At 35.9% G+C, this 21,024-nt stretch overlaps 1 protein-coding gene across 2 annotated transcripts in view; it reads left to right on the forward strand.

Annotated features, from left to right (window-relative positions):
• The window catches only part of LOC138183150 (uncharacterized), a 40,830-nt gene extending 24,230 nt beyond the window's left edge, over positions 1-16,600 (forward strand). The window contains exons 1-3 of one of the 2 annotated variants that reach the window (XM_069119747.1): positions 3,925-4,070; positions 10,624-10,712; positions 15,221-16,600. In XM_069119747.1, the coding sequence (XP_068975848.1) occupies positions 10,655-10,712; positions 15,221-15,366 (204 nt within the window). In that variant the 5' untranslated portion in view covers positions 3,925-4,070; positions 10,624-10,654 and the 3' untranslated portion in view covers positions 15,367-16,600. Of the gene's footprint in view, positions 1-3,924; positions 4,071-10,623; positions 10,713-15,220 lie in introns of those variants that run through there. The other variant, XM_069119746.1, reaches the window with a different exon arrangement.
• The last annotated feature ends 4,424 nt before the right edge of the window (positions 16,601-21,024 follow it).

Here is a 21,024-nt window from a genome sequence, read left to right on the forward strand (position 1 = left end):
GGAGAAACGGAACATGTATTGTCAGACACGTCCTGGAAGCAATACAACACGAACTATACCTCGGTCTCACTGAGAAACTGGTGAAATACGAGGGTAAAGAGGAAATGGATCGTCTATTGTCAGACACAGGTTGGCATTATAATGCAACACAGGCTATAAGTCTCTGAAACTTTCCACGTACGTGCGTTATTTTCCAGCAGAGAATTAATGCTTTAAAGGAAGCTTGCACAAAATTTCGTTATTCTGTTTGACATACTCGATTTAATCCTTTGGATATCGACTGGACTGACATTGACTGATAGTAGTAAATCATTTTACATCGTCAAAGAGCGATATTAAGCTTTTAATCGAACTTCAGGAAATTATCGACGAATCCGTTTTGTGCTTATTTTACTATACGATATAATTGTAATTTCATGTTTATCCTGTGCTTTTTTTCTACCAAATAAATATTTGCGTTTGCGCGTAAACGTTTACTTTATTTTATTTTAGATTAATTTCGCTCGTTTACACGTGCTTCATCGATAATGATATTCTGTTCAGTTTTTCACTTTTTCGCGTTTCAAGGGAATAATTTGCGAAAACGTCCCTGTAATTAAAGGATTAAGAGCTCGTTCAATTACCATGCCCATACGTTTATCGTTTACTGTTCTTTGTGAGATCATTTTTATAATATCAAGTTAGTTAAACGTGTGATATGTTTAATTTATTCTAAAGATTGAAAGACACCACTGTGAGGGAAAAATGTTATTTTCATTTGGTTTTAATTACTACAGCTTATTATTATTTATGCTTTGATTTATTTATTGTAAATTGTAGTTTACATATTCATGGTTTAAATGCAGATTTATACTTTGATATATTTATGAAGATATTCTGTATCAGGATATGTTACAAATAATAATAGATTTAAAAGTAGTTCGATCAAGTTCGAGTATTTAATTTACCATTTCTCCGGAAGAATTTTGTGGCGGATTCACTCTGCAGAGGTAAAAATTTTTGAAACGCCAAGGAAACCTATAAATTACATTCAAAATGCTCGAAATATCGAAAGTTCTGTTAAAGTTCATGAAGCTCGGATGGTTTCTAGTTTCAAAGTAGAGAAACTGCAAAGTTATAACAACACCAACAGTGGAAATTTCACTTGGAAAATACTCGAGCTTTTTAGAATTAGCGTAACATAACGTTGGAAATTAAATATCTTCCTTTCAGATGCTTTCCAAGGAGCCCGAAAATTTTCCCAAACATTTCAAATCTACCTCTAAAAAATTATTCTACGGTCTCTAATTTTACTTGGAAAGTTTACGCTTTCGTGAATTTAAATGATGCCTGAAAATCGTTATCTGATATTAGAGTTAATCTACATTTCGTAGAACGTAGTAGTTGGATCGATATTTGAAATAATTTCAAACTTTTATTGTTTCACCAATTAAAAGTTTAAATTTCATTTCTTTTTTTTTTTAACAGAGTATTAACGATCTAGGGTTTTATTATATTTTATCACGCACTACATCTTTGTATTGTGTTTAAATTAAATTTTTTACGTACTACAGGTGCAGTTCATGCATGTTCAAAAAAGTAGAAAATGTTGTGATGTATGGGATAATGAGGTACATGAGCTTATATGCTGTATGGAAAAATAATGCGCTGTGTGAAGTTGCGAATATGAAAGAATGCCTGGTGTAACACGTGTACACTAGAGATAAGAATTAAGGAACTAAAAGTTACGTACAAAGTGAGTCATACAATGAATTGTTAGTAAATATATTTACCTTTATATTTTTCTTTTTTTTTTTTTTTTGAGTCAGACTTCGATGATATGTGTTATACAGAAAATGTAGATTTTTTTACATCATAACTCCATTATATGGGCTCAAACATAGATCATCAATCATCTCTTATACCATCAATTTGTCGGTATACCAAGCAGACCTAAAAAAAAACGAATTATTACCAGCAGAAAGGCTGCCTCGATCCAAAAATAAAATTCTATGGCCTAAAAACTGGCCTATTGGGCAATCCCCAAGGACGCCGATTCACGCGATCCAACTCCATTTCTGAACATCCTCTACCTCTGACCTATTATTTCCACAAACGAAAATCCAAAAGAACTGAATCCAAAACTAAATCTTGAAACTTTTCTCAAATCCTTAAAATACCATCTGAAGAACCTGATCCAAGTTTGACCCATTTTCCTAGACATTGCTCGTCCCTAATCTGTACACTCAGCCCGTCCAAAATCCAAAAAACATTATCAATCAGGAACAAAAATATCATCTCAGCTCAAATTAGTTCTCGAACTTTACCTAAACCAGAAAATTATGTACCTTAATCTACCACTCACCCAATCTATCAATTCTGAAAAAAAGAGCAATTTCAAAGAAACTACTTCAACCTAAAAACCAAACTCTTTTCTTAGGAAAGACGCTATTCTAAGGATTTCCGACTATGCAATCGAACCTCCTCTACGAAGGTTTTCCAACCTATCGGTCACACCGTTCAGGTTAAAAAAGGCTAACGACCATAAAAAAATCTCGACGTAAAAGCAAATATCCAAAGTTTTTCTAGAACCCCATAGGATCTCGATCCACGGAATCTGAAACCTCGTTTCCAAAGATTCTCCACTCCCAATCCATCAATCATCTCACCGAGGTTTAAAAAAAGACAAGAAGACAAAACTAGACCTCTCAACTCATGCCAAACCCTTCAAAACTTTCGTCTGTATCTGTATCCACGTAATCAAATTCCCTTCTAAAGAGTTTCCAATCTATCACTCGCACTATTTTTAGATCTAAGAATATTGACTACCATCATCAAGGGAATCTGCACTTAAAACTAAACCTGCAAACTTTCCTAAACTCCTCAAAACACTTATCCCATAGGATTTCGACCCACGCTATCCCAAATCCCCTTTGCAAGGAATTTCCACTCTTAACTCACAAATCATCTCAGTCAGGTTTAAAACAAAATCCAAGCAGCACCAGTCGAAAGCTATTTTGTTCGAAAAATAGACCTGCCAATGTTGGCAAAAGCTTCGAAACTCTTATCGGATCTGTATCCACGTAATCAAATTTCTTTGCTAAAGAGCTTTCGACCTATCACTCGCAGTATTTAGATCTACGAACTACTTACCATCCAAGAACTAAGTACTATTATGAAGAAAATCTGGACTTAAAACTAAACCTGCAAACTTTCCTAAACTCCTCGAAACACTTATCCCATAGGATTTCGATCCACGCGATCTCAAATCCCCTTTCCAAGGATTTTCCGCTCCTAACCCATCAATCATCTCACGAAGGTCTTAAAAAGAGCCAAGCACCACCATCGAAAGCTATTTCGTCAGGAAAATGGACCCCCCAAGTGTTGACGAGAGCTTCGAAACTCTCGTCGGTTCTGTATCCACGTAATCAATTTCCCTTTCTGAGGACTCGCTGCAGCATCCGCCGTACCAACGTCGCCCCAATTCTGGCCGACTCTATTCCAACGCGTATATAATTATACTCACGAGGCAGCGACAACGCCTTATTTCCCCCGGTTCGATTCGAAACGGCTTCTCATTATCGATTTCCATTGCTCCCGAAACAGATGACGAGCGGCGCGCTAACAGGCGACGATATCGACGCCTGCCGACATGACAATAGGCCTCGTGCCGCCACCCAGGAAGACGTCCGACTCGCAGAACGCCGCGACGACCGCCAGTTTCTCGCGTAATTGCGACAAAACAAAAGGGCGGCTAAACGCGTGTTGGAAACGCGGCTATCGTACACGCGCGTCACACGCCGCGCGGTCTTCCACAGGGTGAAGAGGACAGAAAGCGAGGGACTCGGGTAACTTGTTGCGTCGGTGTACCAGTCGCAGAACGTACAGTACCGACAAAGCTTCTGCCTGCGTGGTATTCTTTTCTCACCGATGACAGAGAGTAGCTGCCAGCGGCTCGCTGTTTCCTCGAAAACTGGGCGACGAACGAGAAGCGGAATCGAACTCGATTAAGGCACTGATTGGATTCTTGGCCACCGTGAAAGCGCCAACTTGCTCGCTCCAGGCTTTACGAAAGAACGTTGGCCGTGGAGGTGAGTGAAGAAAGAGGAAATGGTTAGGGGGATTTTCTTTTGGTCTTCAGATCGTTGAAGTCGTAGCGGAGCACCCTATCTGATTGGATGTATTGTTGCGGTGACCAGAGGTTTGGGAATTTAAGAAATTGAAGGATTAAAGGGTCCAAACGATGGGTCATGGGTCTTTTGTCCTTCGGATTGTTAGAAACGAAGAATCTGCTTTTTAACGCCACGAAGTTTCCCGTTCTTTTTTACGAGTATCGTCATCATAATTACGAGTATCATAATCGTTGAAATAACGAAGCTGACTTTTTTTTATTTATCAGCAAAAACGTGCAAGAGTTGTTCCAACGAATGGCAGACCTCCATGTGAGAGATATTGTTATTTTACGATAAAATCGAAAGCTTCGTTGTTTCTTTTCCAACGTATATTCTCGTCGATAAGGATTCGGCAAGTTTTATCGTAAACAAATATCGATCGTCCAAAGTCACCGATAAGGAGGCTACGAATAATTTTCAAGATAAAACCACCTTCATCCGTAATTCTTGCAATAGTTTTTACAAGTGCGCTTTTATGTGCAGTATATCGACTCGTATGAACACGGAGTTTCGATTAATAGTCGTCATCTCTGATAATTTGCGTTAATTATCACGTTTCCCAAAACGAGATCACCAGGTACTTCCAATATTTACGAACGTGGCTGTATGTTGGGTATTTGGTTATCGCGGTTGGCAGTTTCCCGACTCGATAGTGGGGATTTTTGCTTGGGTTGTTTATTGGTGGAAGCGTAAGTTGTAGCTCTGTGTGAAAAATGAATATAATTAATCATGGAATGTTGTAGATGTCTGGTCGAGCGTTTGTTACTTTTCCGATTGCTTTGACAAATGCACATTATGCTACTTTGACATGTTGTGCTACAAATTGTGATTTAAAGCACTGTCACCAGAATTTATATGGTTACACGTGCAGCTAGTGTATTTATTGGAAATGGTATTCAAGTTATTTTTGGCTCTCATGGCAATCCGAGAATAAGAAAAGAACTAGAACGCAGAAAATCGACCGAGTTTTACACTTGAAGAGAAGATTAAAATTTTTTTGTTTTGGATAAACAACATTCAAAACGTGTCTCTTGAGATGTAGAAGGAAAATTTCCAATTCATAGAATAATTTTATTCGCTGGGCAATTTAAAAAGAACATTTAATTCGTGTTGGTGTTTACCTTAAAAAACATCGACAAAACGTTATCGTTAATAACGTTAATGTTATTTGTCAGTGTTTAATCGTTCAGTTGAAGAACCATCGATAGATCGTGGTAATAAAAATTCACGCTTGAAGATACAGTCGAGTGGTCTATAGTTGAACGTTCATGTTATTAGTAACTCAACGAAAGGAATAGAAAAGGAAAAAGCAGCCTATATGTCATTACAAAAGCCATTGGAGAAAGAGTAGAAGAAGTCAGGTCGTACAGATCCTGCACGTGTTTTATGCATTTGAATTCCCCCAATTCTCTTCTAAGTTTCCATTCGCCATTACGTAATTAATCTTCGACTCTTTCGCAAACTCTGTGTTCGATTTGGCTGAACTTTCCTCTCGTAGAACTTACAAATCACCCGTTCTCGCTATAAATGGAACGAAGAGGGAAACTCTTGCATAGATCTAATTGGGGACCTTCCAAGAAGAAGCCTTGCAAGCCATTAAGTTTGCAAAGTTACGAGCTCGAGTGTACATAGAGAGGTTGGATGAAATAATAGAAGCACCTCATACGTGTCATATACGTCATAAATGAATGTACATTCACCGTAATGCGAAAAAGAACATTGGAAACTTTAAAGCCAACGTTTCGAAAATTTACTGAATTTTTATTGAAATAATTCGTTTCTTCAAAGTGAATTTATACTATTGGAGATTATCCGATTGAAGATGAATTTCCATATTTCTATACTTTTATATCTTAATTTTCATATTTTGCTATTTTACAAAAGTTTATTGGATAACGTTATATGAATAGACTATAAAAATCATACTGAATACGATACGAAGATCAGAGGGAAGAAATATATGATACAAATTGACTTTTGTACATTGTTCTCTGACTTTAATGCCATCATCAAGAAGAAGGGGAACTTGATATAAGGTAATTGAAAAGCAGAACAACGTCGATACCAAAATGCAAGAACTTTTTAAGTAGACGATAAATCCACGATAACTTTCGTAATCAAAAATTTCCCGAATCTTTTTAATATCCTGGGCGAGACGAAAAGTACAAGTGTAAGAAGTCCACAAATTTTCCCTTATTCTACCCGTTGGGCACAATGTTCCACGAATCTTCGATTAATCCCACGTCTTTTGTCCTGTCATACCACAATTCTCATTTATACAAAGCGCTTGATCTTTTCCTATTCGATTTTTCATACAGTGTCCCGTAAATCCTCAATTAATTTCGCCTTATCCTCCCATATTAAGATTCTCAATTACAAATTCACAAGCTTAATTTCTGCCTATTCGACCGATCCGGCAATAGATCCTTCTCTTTAGATGGCAATTTTTCTTCGATCAACCGACTGGTACTGTCAACAATTTCCAAGTAATTCGCGTGGAACTAGGATCACCGAGTATGTTCGTACAATCGGCGATGAGAGCAACTGTTTCTCTGTTCTCGTCGATAACACGCTTTCGGAGGGAGAAAAGGCATCTTATGAAAGGGAGCGTTTCGTTAAATCGATTCGTGCCAAGCATACACACCGGCCCAGCCACTATCTCCAGCTTTGTCCAGAAAATTGGCTCGCGCTAACGCCGCGAGTTAAACTTCAAATTAAACAGCTCAGTCTCTCGAATAGAATGGCGTGAATTTTGCAAAGCGGAAAGACTGTCGTCGGAATCGATTCAACGGAGAGATTAGACATAGAGAAAAGAGTTAAAGTGGCTCTCTTGTCTCTTGTACGTGGAAGTGTACAGGGTGTCTGAGTAATCACGGTATAATCAGCAAGATGATAGAATACATTTTTCTTCCTTTTCTTTTTCGAAAGAATCGGCTTTGAAAATTCGTAGAATAAATCTGTCAAATAGTTGGAATTAAACATCGTTGCTGTTTCGAATAAATTCGAGTGAATTTTGCAAAGCAGAAAGACTACCGTTGGAACAGGATCAACGGAGGAATTAGATGCACAGAGGGAAGTGGCGCTCTTATCTTTTGTGAAAATATACAAACTGTCCCGGTAATCACGGTACAGTCGGCAAAACGACGATTCGACGTGAAAAAATAAATAGAAGATGTAGAATAAATATTTTTTCAGTCGATGCTTCGATTATCGAGCGAATCGAGTCTGAATATTTGTCAAATATAGCTCGCATTAAACTGCTAACTGTCTCGAATAAATTCGCGTGAATTTTGCAAAGCAGAAGAAAGACTGGCGTTGGGACAAAATCAACGGACGAATTACGTGTACAGAGAAAGGAATTAAAGTGGCCCTTTTATCTCTCATGAACGGTGAGTCCAAGATGTAAAATGAATATTTTTTCGAATTTTCGACGCCTCGTTTTCGAGAAAATCGAGTTTAAAAATTGGTCAAACATGGTCTAACTTGGTTCATTTTTTTTCAATGTTGTCAACGAATTTTTTTCGCATTAATTATGCTAAATATAATCTTCGCGTTCCGTCTATTGTGTAAATAATGCCGGAACGCAAAACAGAAAAATGTAAAATATTCAAAATTAAAATGAAAAGAGTTTTTAATATAACTTTCTAACAAAGCATTAAATCGCGGTTTGTATAACATTTTTTTCTTGATTATAGCTATCTATATCGTACAACAGAATCTCATCTGTATTATAAAACGTATTAATAAAATTTGGTTATTAAACTCTGGGACACACTGTGTACAGTGGTCGCTCTTTGTTCGTATGTATATACGCGAAAATGTATTGACCCGTTGTTCCTGCGGTTACGGAAGAATTTAAATCGAGTAATTTGCGCCGTGTTAAAGAAGACACCTTTATTTGTAATGAAAAAACCGTGTAAGTAGCCGGTTCACTATTTTCAAGTAGATAGAGAGAGGCGGTAAACTTTTTTACATTGATCCTTTTAATGTTATACATTGTAAAACTTTGTAACACGATTTATAAACTTTACAACTATAATGGTTTAACGTTTGGATGATGAAATGGTTTGCCTGATTAAAGATGGTTTAAAATGAAGATCATTGAGAACTTTCGCCACCGAAACTTCAAACTTCCAATATTTAGGTCACATACATACACACACGCGAAAATGGAAATTTAATATTATCCACCTCGTTTCTTAATTTTAAAGTTTTAATATAGAAGATACAATATATAACAAATTAAACTAACAACATTTTAAGTACTTGATGACAAATTGTTCACTTGGTATACTTGATAATCATATAGCTATCTGTATTTATAATTATGAAATGGAGTGATACTGAATAGAGCTAATTATACAATACAACTGTATTGATAGAACTACGTTTATTATGTTATACCACTCGTAGAACTAATTAATACAATGACATATAGAATTATGAATAACTGATATTTCATTATTTGTAGAAAATCAATGCCAATTTTTATAAATATGTTTAAACGTGAAACATGAATATTTATGAACATGAAAACGACAAACAAACGTTTACAATTGCTAAATATTTTTTTAAGAAAAATATTATCGATGAAAATATTATTGAATAAAATTTTTCTGTTTTTAATAAACGTCAGTGTTCCTGAATTTTCCAGAATTTTCGTCCGACACGTATTTCTCCAACTTCTGTATTATTTAACCGCTTCCATTTGCTGTAAACTCACTACTTAATCATTTATCAAATATTTCAATTGTGTAACAGTGAGGCACTGTATACGCTACGATAATGACAGAATAAAATAAACAACGATTTCAAAATCGTATCGCATTAACTCGTTCACAGATGTTCGCCCATTCGATGTTCCGATTATTTGTTTACACTTAATTTAACAATTAATAATTCGAGCGAATAAACAATCCCCTCATGATTAAACGAATTTTAACGCGACGCGAGAAAACTTGATCGAACAATTCATTTAATCAGGAAGTCAGTCCGATCGGATATGTGTATTCGTTCTCGTTGCTTGCACTTTAAATGTATTCGTCCCAGGCCGTCAGTTTCGTCGGTAACATCGAAAGAGTCCATTAATATAAGTGAAAACGGAATTTAATGTGGAAAAAAAGCCTCGCAACGTGTCGTTTCTTACCATTATCGACTTTTGTTTCACTCGTTTGCAATGAACGATAGCCGCAGCCCGTTGTTTTGACTCCGATCGATCGACGTGTTGTAGCTGCCCATTACTTAAGATTGCCAATCCATTAAGTGAAGAAGCTTCGACGATAGACGGTGATCGTGAAAAAAAAAGGAGATACGAAAGTTGGAGGAAATTTATGGTAAAAGTGAAACAATTGTCCTTGAAATAGATCTTTATACAGGGAGTGGTCGAACAACGTACGAACACAACGTACGAACGAGCACCAGGTGATTCCTTGCTTAGTTTTAAAGAAAAACTGACACTGCAAACTTTGATAGGTCACTGCTTGGCATTGATAGTGACGCAACTTAACAAGTGTAAATTTTAAGGGGGAGATATTTTAAGCTAGTGTTTTTTTTTTTCTAAAACTAAGGCCAGTAACATAAATAATAATTTTGCTTTCTCACACAAAACTGATGGAATTATAAATATACCTTGATATTTTTTACATGATAAAGGTAGAAACACAGTGTAGACCTTCTATTCGATGAAAGAAAATTGAAAATTTGCCGAGTCGTGCCGCTAATCAACGCCAAGCAACGAAATGCAAATTTCCCTAGTTAACACAAGACAATCGAAAGGAGGTTATTCTTCTCGCGAAAATAGGCGAAAAACGTGGAATAAAATTTTTCCGATTCAGAAATCATTTTCAAAAAAATATGGTTTGTTCGTGTTTTATTAATAATCGGTCTAATACACGCGGGTAGAAGTACAAAATACCGATAAACAACCCACCAAATTGGAAGAGAACGTAACTATCATTAAATTTCAATAAACACAATCTCACAGAAGCTCCAGACGCAATTTTTTTAGAAAACAAATTTCTTCGAACTTGTTTGAAAACATATCAAAAGATTTTATCATATAAACATGTTTGGCTCGTTTTTTCGCGTATTACGCAACGCACGAAAGTAAATAAGACGCCCATAAGCAACGCAGTAAATAAGAAACGATGCCATCGTTAGGTTTCAATGGACGCATACGCAAAAGCTTGCGAATACAATTTTCTTGAAAAATTCCCCACTAAAAATCTTTATCCGACATTTCCGTTTCGCTCTTTTTCCACGGAACAGCGAAATAAATAAAAAAGCCACAGCTACCAATGGTCCCAGCCATAAAATTATGTATATCACGTTTGGGGACATTTGTCTTTTCCCCTAGAAACCGCAACAGCTGGCACAAGAACCGATTTATCGCGCTGTTCTAGTACATTTTTTGTCAGAAAATTCTAAAAGCACGGAAGAACTAGAAAACATGAGTTGACGTTTTCTCTTGCAGGTTTCTGGCCGACAAGTGAAACAACGGAAAAATGCCTGTGGGAGGACGAGTCGCTGGCAAAGTTGGGATTTACAGCTCGCATTATAATGGTAATGTAAGCAGGGATATTGGATCGTTACGTGTTACTCTCGCGTGATATGTATCTGCGTTTCCGGCGTGTACGCTTTCACGTTATTTATTAACATTCGTTAATAAACGATAAATGACGATCGTTCGATATTTACGTACCCGACACAGTCGGATGATATGATACGGATAATAACGAAACAAGACATGAAAAACTCTTTGCTCGTCTCGAAGTATATATCGGCTTCGACGAACAATAAATTACACGGCAATTCGAAATGTATTTCAACGATACATCGCCCACAACGCACGATCGTTTCGTTTTGTACGTTTTAATTGGTTTCGTCGAGAATATAGGGCGTATATTTTTAATATAGTTCTGAAATGGAGTTTCCAATAAGTACATAGCTTGTTTTCTACACCTACATTGTATGTTGTATGTGATCTCGTAGAAATATCGAGCCGGTGCACGTGTCGTGTCGTTTTTGGAATGAAGTTTTAACCACGTTTGGTTTATTCGGAACGTGATATACAGTGACTCGCCGAATTATTTGAACACTTATGATGGAAAATTTTTCTAAATGTAACGAGATGTATTATAAAATGTATCACAAATCGCTTGACGTTTGCCAATGATGTGTTTGCTCAATTCGTGGCCTAATTTCCATCCAAATATGGATTAACTTTAAGTTCAAACTTCGAAGAAGATGCGATATTTCAGATGAGCCAACTTTGATAACATGCAGATTAAAAATGGAAAGAAATTCAGCGATTTACGTGCAAATCGAAAATGAGATAAGTCTTTGTATCGGTGAAAGAATGATGTTTAGTTGCAACATGATTAGAATTCAAGTGTTACATTCTGATAGATGATCTTTATCGTATAAACGTGCACATGTCGAAGTTAAAATAAGTAGATAATAGAGTAGAAATTTTATACATATATGTACACACGTAAGTAGTTTTTCGTACGGTGTAAATAATTTAGATAACTTTGCATAACGCTCGCTTATAGCGTTCTGCTTTTATTATCTTTCGCGTGCATTCTGTAAAAGGTAGAAGTCGTTTAATTATTAATTAAAATTCCTGCTGTAACGCTCTGTCGAAGTTTGGATCGTTAAAAATTTCAGGCTGTGCAAGCTTAAAGGTGATATGCCTGAAGGAAATGTCATCTTAATCTTAATTAGTTGAGATCAAATTTTCTTAAATAAGACAATTATTACTTATTACTCATCTTGTATGCGTAACCGGAAGTCAGCGCAAAGCCGGAAGACAAACGGAAATAAGAAGAAAGACGAATGAAAAGTTATTATTTATTATCTGTAAAACTCGATTTTTATAAAAATGATTTTTTGTTTTAAATTAAATAACAACATTTTTTTAATTAAAAATAACTATTATCGTTCTTTGTAATGTCTTATTTGTAAAATATTATCTGCTTATTTCATGTACCATTTATAAAATTTGTAAAACTTCTTTGAAGTACAATAATTCAATAACAAACTCGAACGAAATTCACGAAATACGCATACGTACATTTCGAGAAACGAATAAATCTACCAATACGAACGTTCTAACGTCCAATACACGTTCCATACAGAATAAGATAACGATATCTTTGCACTGCAACAAAGATAACTCAAACACCATTGCAACAGTTGGAAATCGAATGTTCAGTACACTAAGACCACAATTTCCATATTGTACAGTCAATATGACGAAAAGTACAATTTCAACAACTTCAACCCGAATGGCCGGTACATCAATCGAAACTTTAACCACAACCCTGATGGTTACCGTAGACGGTCTAGTAGCAAGTAACAAGTATCAAAAAGGATTTGCAATCGCGTTTGTGCATAGAACTACGTAATACTAAGTTTAAATGTGGAGTACACTGGTTACAGCTTTCGTAACTTTGATTTAGATATCATCGATGCGGCTCTGTACATTGTAACAAGCTTCACCATAGCACTCAATAACCCATACACTGTAGCAACTCATGCATACAGATAAAAAGTAATTATGCAATTAGTATGCGACAGAATGTCTCTTTGACGGTATAATTACGGCTTTAAATCCTTGAATATAATCTTATAACGGCGTCAAAGTATTATTATAACATTCATGTGTTTCTTCTTAACTTTTATGCACATTTCATTCAATCAATTATAGCGTTCAATTGAATTACTCCCTCTATAATTTGATTATTTGTAGAAAACTTTACGAGCAGTGTTCCTTTTAAGTCAAAGTAATATTAGGTTGTCCGAAAAGTTTCTTTCGTTTCATAAGGAAGTAGTAGATGCACAAGATTTTTTGTTTTATATTATTTTATTGAATTATGTTTGATCCATTTTATTCTGTTACTACAAAATGAATCATACATAAATCTATAAAATAATATAAAATGAAAAATGTTATGCATCTATTATTTCACTTATGAGACGAAAGAAACTTTTCGGACAACCTAATACAAGACTTTTGGTTTTAATGGGCCAGTGACCATTGGAATGGGGACTATACTGACCCATATGTGGGAAATTAAGTCGTTTAATAGCAGAACACACGAGCAATAGATTACAAATATTTATATAAATTCATATTTTTACGAATAGAATACGTTCTATCTACTGTACGTTACGCCGAATGTTCTACCATAAGTATTTATATATTTTTACGAATTCTATGGATTTCTGGCGCGTTAAATATTCTATAAACATTTTATACATTCTTGTATCTTGAAATCTTCCATAAAGATTTTATACACTTTTAAACTCTTTAAATTCCCCGTGAATATATAGAACAATTATCCAATGTTCGACTTCAAATTGCACGAACACTAAATAATCAACCACCATAAAATTGTTCAATTTCGCTTCTACATATAAATCGTTCACATACAGTACACGTTATTTCTTAAATCTGCTTCAGAATTTGCACATTATTTTTTAAACTTATCTTAACACAGCGGTTCTTAATCTTTCGTTTACCACGAACCTCCATCAAATAAACGTATCGTTGTCACGTACACCACCATGACTCAGTTCAAAAGATAAAACCTTATGTGCCAAGTGTGTATATCTGAAACATTCATCGACTGCTCATCGACAACCTTTTTCGAGAGAAAAGTTTCATTATAAAAAATCAAGCACGAATGTTAAATATTTTATATATAAATATTTTATATACAATAATAATATAATAATCGGATTTCCTTTGTTCCATACATTCGCAATGTAATAAACATGCCCAAGACCAACTACGACCCTAATAGTTATATTAATTGTATATACAGGGTGGTTGGTAACTGGTGGTACAAGCGGAAAGGGGGTGATTCTACGCGAAAAAAGAAGTCGTAAGTATAGAATAAAAATTTTTCGTTTGAAGCTTTGTTTTCGAGAAAATCGACTTTGAATTTTCACTCGGTACGCGTGCACTTTATCACGTCTCGTTATAACGGATCTCACTGTAAATCGTTGTCTCGATGGAAAAATTTAAAAAGAAAAAAAAAGAAATTAAAAAAAAAATTTTTTATTGTATATTTTCGACTTCCTTTTTGGCGTAGAATCACCCCTTTCCGCTTGTACCACCAGTTACCAACCACCCTGTATAGAAATGATATAGCGATAAATTCTAAGACAGCGGTTCTTAACCCGTGGCCTGTGCATTTTCGAAAGAGCATGAAACCCTCGCACACACAAGTTATTTATTTATTTATTTATTTATTCATTTCGAGTAGCGACGTTTGGTTTAGCTATAGTCAATGTAAGCGCACATATTTTAACTATATTTTGATAATTATTTAATAAAAATATTACAACACTAGCGAACATATTTCGACGTATAATAAAAGTATGACATTAATCGCGAGTCAATCGATCAAAAGTTAAACGATGCGGAAGTGGATGTGAATGTAAAACGTTTTTGGAATGTTTTTTAAACGTGGGCAACGATTTGCAGAAAAGGTGTAACTGATGGGCGAGTGGGTTGGTCTGCTTATACAGGGTGGTTGGTAACTGGTGGTACACGCGAAAAGGGGGTGATTCTACGTGAAAAAAGAAGTCGAAAATATAGAATAAAAATTTTTTTTTTTAATTTTTCCATCGAGACAACGATCTACAGTGAGATCCGTTATAACGTACCGCACGCGTACCGAGCGAAAATTCAAAGTCGATTTTCTCGAAAACAAAGCCTCAAACGAAAAATTTTTATTCTATATTTTCGACTTCTTTTTTCGCGTAGAATCACCCCCTTTCCACTTGTACCACCAGTTACCAACCACCCTGTACATCATTTTCTTGCAATAAACGAACTCGTGAAAATTAGTAATTTGAGAAATTTTGAAAAAATTAAACATAAATTCTGTACATACACATCCATATGCTGAAATTGTGGATTCCATCGGTTTAGCTTCTGAGAGACTCATACGTGACTCATAAATGAATCAAGAGCTTTAAAAGCGTGAACGTCATCCCACAGTAACGAAACCCTAGTGCAAGGTGTCGATTACAAGATAAATCCAGCATGCTTTCAGGGAAAGGCTACAGTGGTATTAACGAGGAGATCATGTGGATCAGCATCGGGATGGGGATCACGATCGCCATACTGATCACCATTGCTCTGTGCTACATCGCCCGTGAGAAATGCCGGAAACGACACGAGGGCTACTACGCTTCCTGACGGACGCTGCCGCCGCCCTCGTGGGCCTCTTGGTCCTTCTCACCATCGACACCTGGCGTCTTTTTCAGCCCGACCACGTCGAGAGGTAAACCGAGGGCGTACTATATCACCGTATAACGCCGAGATCTGGTGACTAATATCTTGCTTTCGGCTCAAGCAAGCTGACGTTTCACCATGAACGAGAAATCGAACGACGACTCTCTTATCCTTCAACTTTTTTCATCTTTTCCCTCCCTATTCGTCCCTTTCGTTTCTTTTTTTACTTTTCCTGTATCCTTCGACTAGTCTCATCCCATTTAACAGACACAAGAAAAGAATATGACAAGTCGATCATTGTGCACCTGTGAATCTTCGTGCCACTCAATGGCTAGAAAGAAGTATTTTCGAAAATACGTAGACGATAAGTCCGCGTTGTTCTACCAGTAATTTACCTTCAATTGTAACTAAGCAATATTTCATACTTACGGATATGGTATTCTCGAAGAGAAAAAAAAGAGAAAATACATCTCCATGATCGCTCAAAATTCTACTGAACCGAGAATTTTCCAAGAAAATTAGAAGCTTGTCGTAGATTTGATATCGAAGTTGAAAACCAAGTAAGAATATAACGTTGCGCTCGTGTAAGATTAATTAAACAGCGTACTTCGAATTTCGATATTGCGCTGCGTATGAAATCCAAGATACGTAAGTTATCGTATCTCGCTGCTGCGACTTTTCGTTCGGTCTGTCTGTGCGCTCGTTCATCGCAGAATAAACATCAGATTGCTTCTACCGAATCCTCGAATTTATCGAGTCGAAACTCGACCATGATTTATGGAGCGTGTGGAGTAATCGCTCGAAAGAAGAAGAAATCGGAGGAAAGCTCGGGTAATTCCGTTTGATCGACTGGATAATTAACCGAATTCCTTCCGTTGATGGCGTTGTTACAGGCAAATTTTAAGCACAGATTTCTATGCTTTATTGGAAATTCAAGGCTTTTTGGGTAATTGATTCGACAGGACGGAGGTCGAAATTAATTCGACTTTGTTTGCGAGGACAGGTTTTGAAATTGGATCGTAATGAGATTGTTACGAAATCGGTTGCTATGTGATTTGGGGATAATTGACATGCACCGTTGTTCGTGAGTTACTAGGATATTTATGAAACACGAGGAATATTTGCAGCGTTATTTTGTTAAATACAATGGGAATTCGTACGATAAATTCGACATCTCATAATCAAAATTATTCTGTAAAACGCTATTCACTATTTTATTATATAGAATTGATCAAGTTTGTACAATACATCTGATACCTTATAATCGAATTTACTGTATAAAAATGTGTCTCTTGTATATTAATTTCTCAAGCCAGTTGCTCTTTCATCAAACGTAACACACGTACGATTGACGTACGCTCTTCTTCATAGAGATTAGGGTACTTATGGAAAATGAGGAATATCTAAGGAGTTATCAAGGAATTATTTCAACTTTTAAGGACTACTGTCTCATTTGAAGACTGGGACGAAAAAAAAAAGAAAACACGTATATTTAATTATATGTCTGCCACTATTTCAAGTTTAAATTAGATCGATGACTTCACATACGTTTCCGTTCGTAAGTGTTAGGGTATTTATAGAAAATAGAGAATATCTGAAACGTTCTTTCGACATTGTTTAAACCTTTAAGAAATATTGCCGATTAAATTCATGGCTCAACGATATCTTTGCCATTTCCTTTGCTGAATATCTGCAAAATATCTTAAAAGTAGGTTAAATAATTTCATTGCATAAAGTCGTTGTCCAATTTCAAGGGAAATTTCTCAAAATTGCTGTCCAAATCCCAACATTTTCCAAGAGATGCTATCTAACGAACGTTATTTCTCTTTCTTACCCTATCCTTTTAATTCCACGTATGAGTCGATTGATCGTGCATTCGAGCTGATTGCATTCCAAGCAATAAAACATTTCCATGCCATTGAAGTGGTAAAGTCAATCGGATAATCGAGAAAGTTAATCAAAGTGCCGAGGAAAATGTGTTAAATCGCGCTTAGAACGATGCGATTTGCATTAAAATTGCTGGACAAATGAAACGGCATTTCGCTGGATAGAACGTGTCATTCATTCGCCATCTACGCACACAGATAAAAGACAATTTCCAGAAAAATAAGCGCACTGAATCGTGAAGCTGAAGTAATCGAGTTTCGTGATTGTACAGGACGAACATCAGACATCTCACATATGTTGAGTCAACATAATCCTAAAAGAAGAAAATTTCAAAAAAAAACTCATCAATTTCATGTCGTATTTCCAAGGAATAACATAAATATCTTTCAGCTAAAAATAGTAGAAGCTGATTTTAGATGTTTCGCGACTTTTGCAACGGTCCTCTCGCGTGATTCAAGTAAATTCTAATATCCGAAATTTGCTCGTATTTTGCAAAATTGCAAGTCAGTCGATTATCCTGTCTAGCTCGATATTAATATCGTAAAATTGAGAAGAAACAATTTGTAATCTACAATTTGTAACTGGGAATAATCCAAGTAGGAAAATAGAAGAAATTGAAGAATAATGAATTGAAATTGAAATGAAATTGAATGAATAATAAACTTCAATTCTCGTTTTGCAATATCCATTACGTTTCAATAAATAATTGCAATAACTCTTCAGGAATGTTATTCTTTTTATATTTACAAGATAAATAAAAATGTCACGAGATATCAAAAATATAACAATTTCAAAAGATATGAACAACAATTTGACTAGAAAATACATTTGACGCCTATATACACTGTATTTATGTATAGATTCTTTTTTTTTTTTAACAAAAGAGCTTCTCGATTATTACGTAAGAGGACCCAGCATCTTCTTAATTTAATATCGAACGTCGTCGAAGCGATTCTAAAACAGTCGCAAAAAATTATTAAACGAATGTTCTCATCTTCTCAAATTATTTCTGGACGTCGTTTCGTCTTCGCGAAGACTCGTCGATTCTATTCAAACCGCAGAAAGGCTGAAGTCTCTCCATTTCCACGTTCCATCCATTCTCGTGCTTTCACGAAACGACTCAATTTTTCAAGAAAAAAAAGAAAGTCTCGCCTGTCGCCATTCGCTCGGATGGATAGCAACAACTTCCGGTTCAAGGTTAAAAAGTCTCACGGAACTAACCAATTTGTAATAAATTCGCAAATTTTCATCCACCGTTGTCTGTACACGCGTCAATTTTTAGACAAACCCCTTTTTTGGCAAGGAACGCGACAGTCAAATTTACGACTGAGAAAGCTTTGCCAAACGGCGACAGTCGCTGCAGCAACGTTGGTTTCCGGGGCTTTTATTCCGCTACCTTTCAGCTCTGTTGGCCCTGGAAATTTCAGACCTGGAAAATGCTCATTTGCGAACGCGCGAATGTCGATTCGTGGTCAAAGGGAGGATTTGGACCATCGATTTGGCTGATATTTCACGCGTAACTGGTACAGCGTGCGCGATGTATTTGATTTAAATATCACGTACGGTTGATCGACGAAAATATTCCCACGCTTTTATCCTGTTCGATGTTCGATGACCAAATATTCCTAGTTTCTTAGTTCTTTGATTATTAAAAATTGGAAAGAGTTCTTCGCGTGAAAGTTATTCGACTTCGTGGAAGAAGTTTAATGGTATAAGAAATTCACTTTATCAACTGTAGTTTACCAGAGTTTTAATATCGGGTAAAACGATAAGAAGCATTTAAGAAGATGGAATAGACTTCACTCTCAATTTCGGTCGCTTAGACGTATAAATTGAGTTTTTTTTCTTCTTTTACTTTACTATTCTTTCGCACGATATACAATGTGTTTTGTAATTAACAGTACAGTCGCACAAAGACAAATCTTCATGGTGATGAATAAAAATGTCGATAATGTAGAATGCAACTTCCTCGTTCGAGGTTTCGTTTTCGTAAGCATCGATTTTACGTAGATTTCCCTTCGCGTTTCTTAAATTTAAAGAAACAATAGATCAACTTGAATCTAAATTGAAATATTTTCGGACGATTGACATCGAAATTGACTTTGAACGGAAATACAGATAAAAAGAAAGTTTCTATTAACTCGAGATAACTGAGTGAAACTATTAGATTATTAGAATATCAGATTGGAATTCTAATTGCGACAGCAAACTTCCTACAACATTTCCTACGCTCGGAACATGCATTATGCATACCACGTACCATCTGTCTGCAGAATTTCAGCTAAATCGTTGAATGCATCGTGAAATTCCTTCGTGAGATTTTTTAAAGCTTCGAGAAACACGACGACCGATCATTCCTTCCTTTAAATTAAAATCTCTACCTGCTGATACGCGATTCTTCTTTTTCATGCGTATGAAGCAACGATGATCGATCGATGATTAAAGCGAAAGTTCGAAATAAATTGCTGGGATGTATAATTTTATTGGGCTGCTCGGGAAATTCGTAGCGAATTTTACAGAGAACTCGAAGATCGTATCTACATTAGCACGAAATTAGCATTTTATCTCACAGTTAATGCAGCTTTCGCAACGTTTACGCATTATTTCGCTGCTTGGTCCTTGATAGACTAATGCGTTTAATTGATCCAACTAGAAGTAACATTTACCAACGTAGCTCTCCGATGCGAACCGTGTAACTTCGAAAGAAATATCTTAACGTTACGCGGATATTGCAGAAGATCATTTCCTTGAAATATTTCTTTCGAAGAGACGTCGTTTTCACCGGAAAGTCTTAATTTTGATAAATGTGTAACACTCTTCCGATCTTATTAGATATGTAGATTACGAAATGTAATACACCTACTGCCATAAACGTTAGGAATTTATCGAGCAACCCAGTAGACCGTGAATTTTTACGCGTTTAGGAAAAATGCTTTAAATCAAAGAATACACGCAGTACAGAGAACGTGTAAAAATGTAGAAAAACGTCTCAAGTATTCATCCTAGATAGCATTCAACAGATGAAATATATTTTTACACACATTTCATTCCTTTAATCGTATTCGTGAAAATATTAATTTGCGTAAGTATCATGAATATTTCTCTATGGTTGTTAAACGATGGTAATTAATAATAAAAAAAAAAAGTAATACAACGTCTATAAACCGTGGCGCTGAAGCTGATTTCAAAATCGCTGATTTTATACGAAGTAATAATAAATTACGAACGTTCGATTAATCCTGCGTGAAATCGAGTATCTTCCGATGTAAGAGGATTAAAACGACGATCGATCATCGGTGTTCGGGTTTCAAAAGCACAGACAAATCGATACTTTCTGCACCGACGTCTAAATGTTTATCGATAGTTAAAAAAAAAAAAAGAAAAAAAGAAAGATGAAGAAGATAGAGGACCGAAGGTATTTTTCAACGAAGTTCGATCGACGAAAAGATTGAAACGAGAATTTTGGGAACACATAGAAACGACATCAACGAACGATAATTTCGATTCTAAGGTAGCATCCGCGTCGGTATATGTCGGTATCTGTATTTACCACTCGTTGAAAACGCTTATATCTCTGTCGAGGAAACCTTCAGAAATTTAATTATGTTCGCCTTTAGCTTCGAGATAATTACCTTCGTGATAATTACCGAATTTTCCGCTAAGAAAGGTAACAAAGAAAACTGGACGCACAATCTACTGTCATCCGTTCCTCCGAAACAACGTTCTTGCAACTTC

The sequence above is a fragment of the Bombus flavifrons genome, chromosome 9 (assembly GCF_040668555.2).
Source record: "Bombus flavifrons isolate JBK064 chromosome 9, iyBomFlav1_principal, whole genome shotgun sequence".
NCBI lineage: Eukaryota > Metazoa > Arthropoda > Insecta > Hymenoptera > Apidae > Bombus > Bombus flavifrons.